General features: G+C 41.2%; 2 protein-coding genes across 4 annotated transcripts in view; one reads left to right on the top strand and one right to left on the bottom strand.

Annotated features, from left to right (window-relative positions):
- The window catches only part of LOC131426456 (putative lysozyme-like protein), a 182,552-nt gene that overhangs the window by 129,799 nt on the left and 36,476 nt on the right, over positions 1–16,277 (bottom strand). The window lies entirely within an intron of this gene.
- Positions 6,040–8,068, top strand: LOC131426457 (phenoloxidase-activating factor 3-like). The gene is made up of 3 exons (XM_058589200.1): positions 6,040–7,317; positions 7,373–7,690; positions 7,756–8,068. Exons 1-3 carry the CDS (start codon positions 6,315–6,317, stop codon positions 7,995–7,997), a joined length of 1,563 nt encoding a protein of 520 aa, XP_058445183.1. The 5' UTR covers positions 6,040–6,314; the 3' UTR covers positions 7,998–8,068.

The following is a 16,277-nucleotide window of genomic DNA, read 5'->3' as shown; positions in this document are numbered from 1 at the left end:
AATAGATCGTTTCGCCGAAAGTCGTTTCGCCGAAAGGGTCATTTCGCCGACAGTCGCTTCGCCGGAAGGGTAATTTCGCCGACAGTCGTTTCGCCGAAAGGGTCATTTCGCCGAAAGGGTAATTCCGTATACATATTATTTTTATTACAAAACGAACGTAAACGTATTATCATTCATTTCTGTTTATTTTAATTCAATTCCAATTATAATATTAAGATAATTACAGGAATCGGCGAAATGGCTTTCGGCGAAACTACCCTGATCCGGAAAAAGTACTCAAACTTTTTTAGAATCATTAAGATATTCGAAACGTAGAATTAGTCAAAATGGATATGTCAAGCAAAGTCTTGGCATTACATTCCTTTGGTGGAATTTGGCCTTTCTGTTTCAACAGACTTCGCAGCCGATTCTTAGTGTACAGAATCATTGCATGGCTAGTACTATGGATCCTACTGACACTAAGAATCCTTCCAGGTCGGGGCTCGAACATACGACAACTGGCTTGTAAGACCAGCGCCCTATGCATTGAACCGCCAACCCGGGACAATGGAATATGTGCATCTAGCATAAATTGAGGGGTAAAGGAAAACAATTTTTTTTCTTTCCCCTCAAATTACCACAATCTGTATGACTAGCAAGCCGAAATTTGTTTCGTCCGAGACGTCAGTTCAGACATTATGCAAGTGTTTTTTTCAAATAGCATTAACTTTACGTCTGCCTAGAGATGTATGTTGAGCCGTCAGGTCGCGGTAACAGTTCAACATAAACTGCTACGCACTGATGAGTCAAAGACGAAACGTAACATTAGTCAAAATGGGTATGTGCACCTAGCATAAATTTAGGGGTAACGGAAAAATTTATTTTTTCTTTCGCTTCAAATTACTATTGTAACATTGTTTGTTTTATTGTTTGCTCTCAGCTGTCCTGTATTGTTTAATCGTATGGTAGAATTTTTTTTCTCCTTCAATAAATCCTACTAAACTCCGGAAGTGAAGCAAAAAAAGCTGCAATATTCACATAATCTACTAATACGAAAGATTATCTGTATTGGTAAGTGTGGAAGAATCCTGTCAGTTTTATTCGTATTCACGTCCTCCAGTTATGTCTGTGACATTATCCACCCGCCTTTTCATTAGACTGCATGAAGAAACCACGAACTTTCAAATTTATTCCAGCCATAAGGGTCTTTGTAGACTTCTCTGTAACCGATTCAGCTGCTTTTGTCTAAGATTTTCGATTCCGTTCCGTTGCATGGCAGTATAAGAAGACAGGAAAAGTCTTCGTCAAGCACTCGCGAAACAATTTAAGAGCCCGGGATTTTAGCCGTCGCATTCTGTTAGAACTTAGAACGTTTTCATACCTTTCCTGTGCTTGAAAGTAACCACACAAGTTGGAAACATTTCTATTTATCTAGCCACAGTACGTACCGAAAGATCTGAGGCCGCAACCCGAAACGAAAGGTTGTTTGTACGAGCGTTTGTACGAAAAAGTCGATTCGACTTAGTCACATAATGCCACCCCTGATCTCATCTACAATATTTGCTTCATCTTCCGTGTTTTTCCGGTCGTTCCTGAGATCCATTTTCGTTCCACTCCCATCCTTCCTGGCTGTTGGCCAACGAAAAATTTAAGAACTTATAAACAATTTTTACAAGAAAATCAAACGTTTTTGCAAGTTTTCTTACTGCCAGATCCGAATTTCCGGACTCGATTTGGATTTTCTGTATTTTGGCCCTTTTCGAAGGCAGTCAATTTGCAAAGCGACTTTTTGTGACAAAGTCTTCATGTCTGAAAACATTTGGCGCCAAATTCGACTCACTTTTGAGTCTTAAAGACATTCCCAGAAAGTATGGACGCACTTTGATTTCGCCTTAAATAACTCACAAGTGTTAGATATTCAAATTTTCTTCGATATACTGATAATATTAGACCACAACAACAGAATATTTTTCTCAACATTTGCTACTGAACCATTGCAGACTAGCTGGCGCACCTTCTTGCGAACGTTCCTCATTAAATTCCGTACAGACTTCTTGGCGACAAGTTTTGACACTTTTTTCCAATCTTTTTCGAACTTTTGAATGGTTTCGGCTGCCGAGACATGTTTCCTTCCTCAATCGGTCGAAGTTGTGGGCAATTTGGTGGATTCATGTCTTTTAAGACGAAAGTGACATTTTTGGTAGTATACCGGTAGTATATGGTCTACCGTAGATTTCGAGTAGTGGCAAGAAGCAAGATCTGGCCAAAAGACAACAGGATCGTTGTGGCTTCGAATCATGGGTAGAAGTCGTTTCTGTAAACATTCCTTGATGTATATTTCGCTGTTCATTGAAGCAGTGGTGATGAAGGGTTTCGAAATCTCTCCGCAGAAACAAATTGCTTGCCAGACCATAGCATTCTTACCAATTTTTTTCGACTTCAATCGATGTCTCGGACTGGTTTAACACTTGCCCTTCTCGCACCGTATAATATTGTGGTCCCGGCAAGGATTTGTAATCGAGTTTCACGTAGATTTCACGTCGTCCATGATTATGCAGTTCAAAATTCCAGCAAAAATCGTATTGTACAGCTTTCGAACCGCGTTCTGTGCACCATTTGTACACAATTTTTCGACGTTTGTTCTGCTGAAAGTCCACGTATTTCGAAACAAACTAATGAAAACGAATAAACAACTGCACAAGTGGTTAGAGAAGCATGTAAACAACAGGACGCAGCCATAAAAATTGCCAGATTCTGAACCATTGCGAAATGGCAGCGGTTTTTGGTTGCGTCCATACTTTCTGGTACAGTCTTTAAAGGCTCATTCACCTCGCTAAATGAGCCAACAAGTCTCAAAACTGCACTGAAACAAAAACAACAAAACAAGAAAAACCCTAATCGATCAAATACCGTGCACCAGAAATTTCTCACTTTCCCCTTCCGTTCCAATCACCGACTGACAATCAATCTGACAATTTGATTGCTTTGACTCTCACTTTTCAAACGGTGCAACACAAACTCACGCGGGCGATGATCAGGCGGTCGGGTTTTGTTCCACCATCGCCGCATGGTGGCCTAATAATCCAATTATAATCTACCAGCGAGCCCCAACCTGTGCCGCGCGGAACTGTGCCGAAGCGAAAGCATCGAAAAATCTCCGATTCCCTTCAATTTCCCTCCCATCCATCATTCATCATTCTCTCTTTTGGGTAATAATTTTGATGACTGACTGGGGCTGATCCACTGGAAAATGGAACACCACCTCTTGGATGCCACCACGTGGGAAGCAGAAAAGTTAAGGAACAATTTCAATCCACCTGCTGACCTGCACGACCGGATTCGGATCGTGACGCACACCCATTAATTGGTACTTTTTGTCACGCAAATTGCGCTCATTCCGGTTCCGGTGCTGGAGGTTCGACGGAAATGTCAGAATGACGCTGCCACTTGTACTAAGTATTTTCAGTGCTCTCACATAGATGGCGCTGGTGAAATAATGAATTGCTAGATGGAATTTAGCGGCACATGGTTAGTAATAAAAAATGATTACCATTCTCGGTTAAAAGTCCGAATTATGATCTAAATCCGTGAGCAGTGATTTATTGGAATTAGTCTCGTTAGGGCCCAACCACGATTCGGTAGGCGGCGAAGACTAACCGAGTCTAGTTTGTGCTCGAAAAAAGATTAGCTCAATGAGAACAATTGATATTTATGGCGTCACGCTGTCAGAAGATTCCAGCAGCAGCAGCAAAGATCCGGCCTCTATTAGCAACTAGAGAACCTGTTTGAAACGGAACGGAAGTTTCTAGTCATTAATTGGTTATGGTGACAGCATTTTTGCCTTCGCCTTCGTTTCGTTGGCTTCAGCACTGAAAAAAACAAGTGTCGAATACGATTTCGATTGAGTTCCGTTAGTTCAACGAAAAACTACTAACCCAATTTTCCGGATAGGTCCTAGAAGAATCACCGGAAGTTAGCCGCAGTTCAAAGCAACCGAATTCCTTTCCAATTAACGTCCTAACTAAGACGCAATTCCACTTCCTCCGCTTTAGGAAGTGCCAATAAAAATAAATCGATACGCGGTGTCACCTTCGCGCGAAGCACGGCTGCTAAAACTGTTGATAAACAAACGGCCATTATTTCGGAAAGTCGGAAAGTCATTCCGCCGCGCGGGCTATTAGTCTGTCAGCTTCTGTTATTTGTTTTGTGAGCTCTCCATTCCGATATGGCAAACCGAACAACCTGAAGCCATAAAGGTGTCAAACACAAACAATAGCCAGTAAACAACGTGCTCCGGATGAAGGGGAAGGGGAAGGAGGATGGCGCATCATGCGGCCAAAATGACATGCTAAGAAGCACACGGTGGCGGCCAAAAGGAAACGGACGATTTCGGGAATACCACGAATGGATCGATCGGCCCATTACTGTAATGCATATCATCGGCAAATTCGGCCTGGCCAAATGTGCTTTGTCTTAATTTAGCGTGTCTAGTGGGTGTCATTTTCAGGCCTGCCTGCTAATGTTAATGGAAAGCGAATAGAGGTCAGCTGGATCATAAATCTTATCGCAAACGGCATGGATGACTTGATGAATTTACGAGCACTAGCGTTGGTGAACGTTCACGGAATATGTGTGTAATTAAAAACTTGGCCTACTACGTTCTAGTTGTTGTTGTGATTTTATAGAGTGTCACTGTACACGCTTAACAAAAAGTGTTCAAATTTATCATCCTTCGATTTCAAATGAAAAGCACAACTTTCAAAATTAACTTTATTCATCAACGTAATCTCCATTAAGAGCAACGCAATCATTCCAGCATTTCAATACCGATTTTGTAGAACGATTTATCATTTGTTAAAAAATAGGCTTCAGTTTCAGCGATATTTCTTACCGGCGAGCATATTTTTTCAGGTCTGCGAACCGTCAGTAGTCACTGGGAGCCAAATCTAGCGAATACGGTGGATATGGGAGCAATTCGAAGTAGTTTTGCCATTGTTTTGATTGACTTGTGATACGGTGTGTTGTCTTGATTTTTTTTTCTTTGCCCTATGCGGTCATTTCTTTGCAATTTAAACCTCCAAACGCTCCAATAACGCTATATAATAATCACTGTTAATGGTATTTCTTTTCTCAAGATAGTCAATAAATATTACACCACGCACATCCCAAAATACCGAGGCCATAAATTGTTCTGAAAATAACACAAGTAGCATCACCAAAGTTGTGGGCAATTTGGTGGATTCATGTCTTTTGGGACGAAAGTGACATTTTTGGTAGTATACCATTCTACCGTTGATTTCGAGTAGTGGCAAGAAGCTAGATCTGGCCAGAAGACAACAGGATCCTTGTGGCTTCGAATCATGGGTAGAAACCGTTTTTGTAAACATTGAAGCAGTGGTGATGAAGGGTTTCGAAATCTTACCGCAGCTACAAATTGCTTGCCAGACCATAGCTTTCTTAAGAAAATTTTTCGACGTCAATCGATGTCTCGGACTGGTTTAACACTTGCCTTTCTCGCACCGTATAATATTGTGGTCTCGGCAAGGATTTGTAATCGAGTTTCACGTAGGTTTCGTCGTCCATGATTATGCAGTTTAAATTTCCAGCAAGAATCGTATAATAATAAGGTTTCTGAATTCTATTCGGATCCGACTTCTGGTTCCAGAACTACAGGATGATATATATATATATATATATATATATATATATATATATATATATATATATATATATATATATATATATATATATATATATATATATATATATATATATATATATATATATATATATATATATATATATATATATATATATATATATATATATATATATATATATATATATAATGAAATTAAAATAATGTCACTCGTTTTTCTAGTTGATGGCTGAACTGATTTCGTCCATCTAATATTTAAATGAAAGATCTTATGGTCCCATAAAAACTACTTGTTTTTTCATCAGCTCCGACTTCCGGTTCAGGAAATACAAGGTGATTAGTGTAAAAATTTTACACGTTTAGATTAATAGGAATAATTTAAAGATTTAATGAAATTTGTATCATCGATTCGTCTTGCGGTTTCAAAATTTAAATAATTTATTCATTACAATCATAAAAACTACACACAACGCAGCGAGACAGACCTTTCGTTTCGATGGCAATCGTCACTCAGTTATTATTTATACACATTAGCAAATCAACAGGTGAAGAAGCTCGCGCGGTCGTCAAATAAAATCCGGTTTGAAGTCACACCTTTGAAGACAACAAACTTTGGGGGGGCCGAGGGCCACGATCCGAACGATTGATGATCAGTCAGTAGAACGAAGTCATCGCGATGGGACCGAAGATGGCGATTTTGCTATCGTTGCTGTTGCCGCACTGTTGCGGTTCTACGACAACGCCAACGCCTACTGCGACTTGCGGAAAGGCTGCCGACAACATCCGCAAACCGTTGATCGTTAATGGAACTCCAGCCAACGGGGCCGGGCAATGGCCATGGCATGCTTCGATTTGGCATCGCATCACCCGATCCACGCATGTCTACGTCTGCGGAGGAACGCTTCTGAGTGAGCTGTACGTTCTGACGTCAGCCCACTGCGTCAGTAAGGATGGCAACGCTCTCAACGAACGGTTGATTACCGTTCAGTTGGGTTCTACCCGTCAGAATCTACTGCTGAATGGATTCCCGGTACAGAACGTAGATGTGGCGGAAATTTTCATACATCCGGATTTCGTTCCAAGGACATTCCACGCGGATTTGGCACTGCTTGCACTGGCCACCAGGGTCACCGTCAACGAATTCGTGCGTCCCGTATGTCTTCCGGCAGCGGACGAAGAGGACGTTCGACAGCTTCATGGTCGGCAAGCGGTAGCCGTTGGTTTCGGAATGACCGAAACAGGTCAAAATTCCGACCGGTTGAGGCAACTGTGGATGCCGATTGTGGACTACGTGACCTGCCTGGAGAGCAATCGGGAGGTATTTGGGAAAGCACTCTCGGCGGCGATTCTCTGTGCTGGGAATATTAATGGCAGCACGGTTTGCAACGGCGACAGTGGCGGAGGTCTTTACACCGAGGAAGAATCGCCCGCTGGACACTGGGTGATTCGAGGGGTCACCAGTTTTACAGCGCAACGTGGTTGGAACGATAGTAGCTGTAGTTTGGGGGACTACGCGGCTTTCGTGAATGTTGCGCACTATACCGGATGGATTCGATACGTTATGGAGACGGGTGAACAGGATGGGTACTTCAACAGGACGACCGATCAGCAAGGGGACAGTAAGCGCATGGAACCGATGCCGACTAAACCGGTTCGGGTTGTCAGAACCAGCGAAAAATGTGAGTACCATAATGTGAGTGAAGGTAGAAACTGAATTCTAACGGAATCTTCCAGACTGTAAAGTCTATCGTCGGAAGGGTTCGCTGGTCAGTCAATGGATAGGTCCCGGTCAGGTGTATATTTACAAAGATCAAAAGTCTCAAGGATTGGCGTACTACATCAATGATAACTACGCAATAACGACGGCCGAACTGGCACTCAGATGTGTTTACGGGGAACCGGTTTGTGAGACAATCGACAAAAGACGCTTCAAGCAGGTCTTCGTTCATCCGGAATACCGAGGCGGACGAGACTTCAACGTAGCGCTATTGTTGTGGCCACCTGCCGATGAACCGCTCTGGTGTTTGGCTAGCGAGATTTCCGGTCGAATTTGTAAGTAAAGAAAAAAAAATGGGTTAACGTCATCGTAATCTTCTTCTTGTTCTTCCACCATCCAGATTTCGAAGGTAGTCTATTGAAGCCGAATCTGATTTCGGCGGAGGCTGAAAGTTGGACCGAATTCGATCTGGATTTCTATCTACCGACGAAACGAGGTGGCGTCGTTTACAACGAGCGGCGGGACATTGTCGGGCTGATGCACAATCCACCGGGGGACGAGGTGGTGATGACCAACATCGTCGCGGTGCTGGACTGGATCGAGTCGGTTGCCTGGAACAAGTCCGACGGTTCACCTTCGTGAATGTAAATTGGCAATATGCAAATAAAGGTTCTTTTTTCCGCTGCCAGTGTTTTTTGTTGTTGTTGTACTCATTCTCCAGTGAAAGAACCTCCCGGAGGCCGAAGGAAGGAAGTTCCCATCAGGACCAATAAATCAACAATCGTGCTCTATCCGCTTTTAAGTGGTTCACTTCAAAGGTCGGTCGGTCGGTCGGGCGGGCGTTCGTTGCAAATAAGCGCTACAAGGAGGAGGTCAGTACTAACGCAACGGAACGGAATGAGACGGTCGAATGAACGAAATGCAGACAGTTTCTACAATTGCTTGTAACCGGACTGCGGCAGTCCACAACAAAAGATTATCTAAACCGACGGCTAAGCGAACGATAAAATGCAAATCGGCTCGGTCAGAATGTGTGATGTGTGGTTGCTGCTCGGTGTTTTCTTTTTTTTTCTCTTGCCTGAGAACACGCTGACGTCAGAGAATTGCATCGATTTAATTCACCACAAAAAGCTCGGATCTCGTTTCGTTTCGTAGAAACATCGACCGTTAAAAATGCAAGTTGTAATGCAAGTAATTAATCAAACTGTAACGGTTTCCGGACACTGGTGCTGATTTGCTGCAAAACGATCCAATTTTAGGGTTTGTGGTGCAAACTTTCCTCTGAGCGCCCGGAAGATTTACGAGGTTCACCAACGGAGAAGGTGCATTCTGTCGGTTGCCTGGTTCCGCAGGTTTACAGTGGCTGATTCTGCCGTAAAGCAAGTAATAAAATTATATTCTCGTTTTTTTTTGTGTCATGGAAATTTCACAGAACGGAAATGTTTATAAATTTAAATTTCCATCGAATTAAAATTAGCTCGAGCTCACCTAATCGAAGACAAACAACACAAAGAATTTCTTTGCCAGAGGATTTAATTCTTCGACGGATACAGATCCGATTGATTCTACGAAGTTTGATCTCCGAACTCGATCTACAACCCAATTTTAGGTCCGAACGAGCCTAAAATGATTGAAATCGGTTCATCCATCTCCGAGCGGTAATCAGTTTGGTCGTTTACGCCATTTATGCCGAAATATCACCAGAGCTATAAGTGTCAGCCATTTCGCCGAAAGGGTCATTTCGCCGAAAGTGTCATTTCGCCGAAAGAGTCATTTCGCCGAAAGGGTCATTTTGCCGAAAGGGTTATTTTGCCCAAAGGGTCATGTCTCCTGTATGTTATGACTTCTGTAATAACCGAAGCCAAGATGGCCGCCTATTCAGAGCTAGGTTTCTTTGCTTTAGTTAGGCCCGAACGAGCGGTAGCGATTGCAATTGCTTTGATGCTTAGTAGCTAATAGTCAACAAGTTTTCTTGAGAACTCCGTTCGGAGGTTCATCAATCAATCTTTTTCCAAGAGTACAAGAATCAATCTTTATTCAAGCAGTACAATTGTAGGTCAACAGAACGGGCGTTAACGCTATCATCTTTCATTTGTCTATTTTAAATCAATTCTAATTACGATTTTAAGACGATTTTAGGATTCGGCGAAATGGCATTCGGCGAAATAACCCTTTCGGCGAAATGACCCTGATCCCATTGTATCTACCGTCATAGCCATTTGACCCTTGAACTTGATCGACGATTCAGAAGTGTCTCTCTAACAAGTCGAAGCTTGTTAAAATCGGTTCAGCAATCGGAAGGCGACAAAAGATTATTGCACACAAACATAGATATTTTCAGATCTCGTCGAGCAGAGTCGAATGGCATGCAACACCATGGGTCTCCGAGGCCCCGTTCGAAGGTCGTTTTTTTCTAGCCATTCTATTACCTTTCTATAGAAGAAGGCAAGAATAGAAATAACACACGGGCTGAACAGTTCCGGGCCTAACACATAGATGGCACTAGTTTTATTGCAGTCACCTTCAAAAGTCAGCTGTTAAAATTTTCATGATATTCTAACAGTTCGGCTGAAAAGTTCGTATCGTTTAATAGAAATACACATTTTTTTTGCCAAAATTCGTTTTTATTATTCAAAATAATTGCCATCAGAGGCGATATAGCGATTGTAGCGATCTTCCAACTTTTCGATACCATTTTTGTAGTACGATTTGTCCTTTGCCTCAAAATAGGCCTCAGTTTCAGCGATTACCTCTTCATTGCTTCTAAATTTTTTACCAGCGAGCATTCTCTTGAGGTCTGAGAACAGGAAAAAGTCACTGGGGGCCAAATCTGGAGAATACGGTGGATGAGGGAGAAATTCGAAGCCCAATTCGTTCAATTTCTGCATGGTTTCCATCGACTTGTGACACGGTGCATTGTCTTGATGAAACATAACTTTTTTCTTCTTCAAATGAGGCCGTTTTTTTAAATTTCGTCCTTCAAACGCTCTAATAACGCTATATAATAGTCACTGTTGATGGTTTTTCCCTTTTCAAGGTAGTCGATAAAAATTATACCATGCGAATCCCAAAATACAGACGCCATAACCTTACCGGCCGATTGTTGAGTCTTTCCACGCTTCGGGTTCGGTTCATTGCGTGCAGTCCACTCAGCTGACTGTCGATTGGACTCCGGAGTGAAGAGTTGGAGCCATGTTTCGTCCATTGTTATATATCGACGAAAAAAATCGGTTTTATTTCGATATAACAGCTCCAAACACTGCTCAGAGTCATCAATTCGTTGTTGTTTTTGATCGATTGTGAGCTCACGCGGCACCCATTTTGCACAAAGCTTCCTTATATCCAAATATTCGTGAATAATATGTCCAACACGTGCCTTTGATATCTTTAGGGTGTCAGCTATCTCGATCAACTTCACTTTACGGTCATTGAAAATCATTTTGTGGATTTTTTTCACGTTTTCATCGGTAACAGCCTCTTTTGGACGTCCACTGCGTTCATCGTCTTCGGTGCTCATATGACCAGTACAAAATTTTGCAAACCACTTACGAATTGTTGCTTCGCCCGGTGCAGAGTCTGGATAACACTCATCAAGCCATTTTTTGGTATCGGCGGCACTTTTTTTCATCAAAAAGTAGTGTTTCATCAACACACGAAATTCCTTTTTTCCATTTTTTTCACAATAACAAAAGTAGCTTCACTCAAAATGCAATATTTCACAAACTAATAATCAGACAGCTGTCAAATTTATACACGTATTTTTTTAAGGTTGGTACTAACTGAAAATGGCATGGATTTAATTCTAGTGGCGCCCTCTCATAGAAACGATACGAACTTTTAGCCGATCTGTAATTTCGTCATCTTAAAACAACTGAAGAAACTAGGAATTTTTAAGTTTACTCCAGACATTAGGGTCTGTGCAGAGTTTTCTGTAACCGATTTAGCTACTTTTATCCAAGATTATCGCCATTTTTCCTGTAGTTGTAGCTTGTTGTTTATATTGAGAGAGCTGTCTCTCTTCACGAGAGCCCAATACCGCTCGATAGGTTGCAACTTTTGGTTCGCTTTATACCATTCTAAAACATCTTTGGAGTAGTGACAAGATGCTAAATCAGGCCAGAATAGCGAAGGGATTGTCATGGCTGTGTAGGAATTGTAACAATCGCTTTTTGAAGGTGACTGCAATAAAACTAGCGCCATCTATGTGTTAGACCCGGGACTTTTCAGTCCATGTGTTATATTTTTGGTTGTCGCCATCATGTTACTTACAGTTTGATGTTTATGTTTGTTAACCCTTTTTATAATAAATTATTCGTGTTTATTCGTTCAATTTCGATTTATAATTTTGCTAATCATTGCTAATTATCAACGTCTTGTTCAACTCCATTAACGATACTATATCTCTGAAGAAAAAAAAAATGCCATGGAGTATTGATTGGCATTCGAAACAACCAAGCGATGTTATAATTAAATCATGTTTCATGATTGTCTTCGTATCTCCGATAAACACACAACCATTCCCGACAGTTGCTGCCATAATTCGTTTAGCACCAAAGAAAGCCGCTCGTTTGTTGATGATGAGCAAACAAATCCTCCGTGAGCTACGCTCAGCTGACCACGACCGACGGAAGCGGAACTAATTGCCGCCCCGGCAGCTCCGTTTAGTCCGTGGGATCCTGTACAGTTTTCGCGCAAATATTTTCGGTTTCCTCAGTTAAAAAATCTGGAGCCGTATCAAAACTTAACCTTGCCACTCTGTCCTCGCTTAAAAAAAAAAAAAACAGCGCGATCCGATGACAATCGCCCGGCTTTCGCGGTCCGATTATGTCGGGGTACTGAAGTTGTAAACTCATAGACAACCAGACGGCGGAGTGGGACGACGGGGATCGCGGGTTCGCTCATCTGTGACCGAGATGAGCGACAAACCCCGACGGCACGGTTTGGCATGTGCGGCAGTAAAATGTTTAAATTTAACACGGTCTGTGCGTCTAACGGCGGCAGGATTTGATTTATACATTCCCGTGGTCCGATCGGTCGGTCGGTCGGTCGGTCTTTTGGATCGGGATGACGTCCATTGCGGAGATGCATCACATACTGGTCTGGTTTTACGGCAGGCAGGGAGGCACAGCTGCAGTGGTCTCGCGGGAGCAGCACCAGAATGCGACTGCACGATTAACCTATTACTGCGCGTTTCTGGATGCTTTCTTTGAACTGGCAAGAAGTGATTTTTTTTATGAGCTCACTGATTCTCAGTGGAAGAGAAACGAAACAAAAATAACACTTGTTCTTTCCGGGAATGTTCTAAAGTAGCACTGCCTTTCTTATGGGAACTCTCCATCATCAATTATTCCTATTGTTAGAATTGACATTTATTTTGTACAAAAAAATCATCGTGACTAGTTCCGGGTTAAAAACCTTCTTTGATTCTATTTATAAACGAGAATAAATGTACGAGGTAAAACCGGCCTTTGATTGTAGTACCAAAAGCAGTTCACTCTTTAATGGGGTCACCACACTTTTCAACACACTCGACTAAGTTTTCTAATCGATTTAGCGCACTTCTAATGGATTTTCCATTTCCAACCAACAGTTTCCATACTGCTGCACTTTCACGGGCGGTTTTTCTTGTCAAGTGCAGCTGGAATTTACATCCCCCCCATGCACAGAATGGATGACGGACGGAAAGTTGATGGAATCGGAGATCGATTTGCTGATTGACGAAAGCGGTACTAAAGACATGAAAGAGTTAAGATGATTTACTTGATTCCGGGAGTGGATGATTGTCTGTCCATTAGCTTTAAACGGGTCATACAAAAGCTATAAAAGAAGAACGTATTTAGGTTGTTTATTACTTTTTCACCCATACTCGAATGCCGTCTGTATCATGCTGTGATTCAACAAGAGACTTTTTATGGTGCTAAATGTTTTAACAGCTACCGATTTTTTAAATTCTTTTAATTTCTATTGAAATGTAATATGAAACGGTTTCTAGAACGAGATTTTGCACACTGTTAGGTTTGACTGTGATTATGCAGGTTCGTACTTAACGGGGAATTGTTTACATATTGCGTTGTTAGTTTTATTCAGTTGAATCTACCGCACCTTCATTGCGCCGCGACAATTAATTTGGTACACCGAATCGAAAAATTTACTCACTCTTTTTTTTTTTCTAAATTTATCTACTGTTTTCGATTAGAGTGAAAGATTTACTATTACTATTACTGTTCGATGAAGTGCAACTAACGGTCGATAATGACACCCACATGAAAAAACTTCACTCGAATTCATCGAGTATGCGAATAAAGTTGGAGATTAAGCTAGTGAATATGGGACTCGTTAAGTGTCCATTTGTAGCTCACAGCAACAACATCTGGACATATTAAATTTGGAATGGAATCAATTTGCTGTCAGTTCAATCCATTCAATGCATTTTTTATTTGTTCAATTGTGCATAAAAAGTCGTCTTAAAACAAACTACAGTTACATAATAAGGCTGCATGAAGAAACTACGAACTTTCAAGTTTACTCCAGCCATTAGGGTCTGTGCCTCTGTAGCTGATTTAGCTATATTTGTTCAAGATTTTCGAAATTTTTCTGTAGTTGCAGCTTGTAAAGACTGTCCCAGAAAGTATGGACGCAACCAAAAACCGCTGCCATTTCGCAATGGTTAAGAATCTGTCAATTTTTGTGGTGGCGTCCTGTTGTTTACACTCTTCTCTAACCACTTGTGCAGTTGTTTATTCGTTTTCATTAGTTTGTTTCGAAATGCGTGTACTTTCAGCAGAACAACGTCGAAAAATTGTGTACAACAGAACGCGGACTGTCACTGAGAAAGATAGCAAAAATGAAAGAAGTAAGTGAAAAAGCCGTGCGAAATGCAATCAGGAAGTTTGGTGAGGATAACACCTTTGAGGATAAACCGAAAACGGGTCGAAAAAAAGGTCCTGCTAACCCTCAGTTGGATAAACGTATACTGAAGACGTTCGAACAAAAGAAGGAGGTTTCAGTTCGGGATGTGGCCAAAAATGTGGGCACTTCGAAGTCAAATGTTCTTCGTGCTAAAGAACGTTTGAATCTTCGAACCTATAAGAAGCAGAAACAACCAAAACGTAGTCCGAAACAAGAAACATCGATCAGGCCGAGGGTTCGAAAGCTGTACAATACGATTCTTGCTGAAAATTTCAACTGCATAATCATGGACGACGAAACCAACGTGAAACTCGATTACAAATCCTTGCCGGGACCACAATACTATACGGTGCGAGAAGGGCACATGTTAAACCAGTCCGAGACATCGATTGAAGTCGAAAAATTTGGTAAGAAAGTTATGGTCTGGCCAGCAATTTGTAGCTGCTGTAAGATTTCGAAACCCTTAATCGACGCTGCTTCAATGAACAGCGAAATATACATCAAGGAATGTTTACAAAAACGACTTCTACCCATGATTCGAAGCCACAAGGATCCTGTTGTCTTCTGGCCAGATCTTGCTTCTTGCCACTACTCGAAATCAACGGTAGAATGGTATACTACCAAAAATGTCACTTCGACCAATTGAGGAATTTCGGGCATTAACGAAGGCACATCTTAAGAAACGTTCGCAAGAAGGTGCGCCAGCTAGTCTACAATGGCTAAGTAGCAAATGTTGAAAATAATATTCTGTTGTTGTAGTCTAAAATTATCAGTATATCGAATAAAATTTGAATATCTAACACTTGTGAATTATTTACAACGAAATCAAAGTGCGTCCATACTTTCTGGTCTTAAACTATCGTGAAGCATTCAAACAACTCAGATCTACTGGTATGGCTCAATAAAAGAAAATCGAATCATATTACGACCACTGCTAGCAGTGATGCCATTATTCGGACCTTCTGTCGGTTTTCCTTTATTATTTTTTCTTCAAATGTCTGATATGTTGCGATCTTCGAAGGTCCTCCTCATTGAATTGCATGCGCTGATTTTTAGGATCTATTGGGTGACCTCCAGATGGTTTTTTGTCGTGAATACGACTTACTTTACTACCGCGTACAAGAATGGGCAGAACTTAATCGCAAATATCTCTTGTTGTACTTAACTCAACAACATAATTTTGAACTCAGGCCCGGTTCCTGAATTCTTTAAATTCTACTTAGATACTGGTCAGGTGTAAAATGTAACAATTGATACGAATCATTTATTCTAGCAGGCGCAGTTGACTTTTACTATCAGTAAATCAATTATTGAAGAACTTTTTGATATTTTCTTCAATTGAAATTATTGTAATTCCTAAACGTGTATACTTCTTCAGGCGAAAATTCTTGTACCGTCTTTTACCCTGTTTTACTAATTTGTGTGGTTAAATAAGTGTTGAGTGGTACAAAAAAGCCAAGGAAAATTCGAGCTTCAAATTTATAGAGAAGATTGGGAGAAAATGACTTATGAGAACGACTTTAGACATTCAGAAGTGTGAAGAGTATTAGTTTTATTCGTATTCACGCTATCCAGTTATGTCTTTGACATTCCCCACCCACTTTTTTTTGGGAAAAGCCCCCCATACTAAATCCCACACAAACTTCTATGGGATCCACCAAGTTCGATGGAGCTGAAATCTAAATGTCGTTCTACCGAACTAGATATGGAGCGTGTTCCATGTACGTTTCGAACCATTTGATTTGTTCTGCAACAGTTGCATTGACTGTTCAAAATGAGACCATCACTGGGTGATTTTATAACTAAAATATTGTTTACAAACATCAAACAGAGTTCGTTTTTTTTTTCAGAATCTATTAATTCGTAAGCAAAATATGATACACTCAAAAAATTTCGTTAATTTCGAGTTGATTTACATCAACGACACGGTTTCTGTGGTGTTAAACCAAAATATCCTCAAACAAGAACAGACACTGAAATGGCAAATGGCGACAAATTACTGTCGCACGGTTC

Source organism: Malaya genurostris, chromosome 1 (genome assembly GCF_030247185.1).
Source record: "Malaya genurostris strain Urasoe2022 chromosome 1, Malgen_1.1, whole genome shotgun sequence".
NCBI classification, from domain to species: Eukaryota; Metazoa; Arthropoda; class Insecta; order Diptera; family Culicidae; genus Malaya; species Malaya genurostris.
This window is presented reverse-complemented; position numbering and strand designations above follow the sequence as displayed.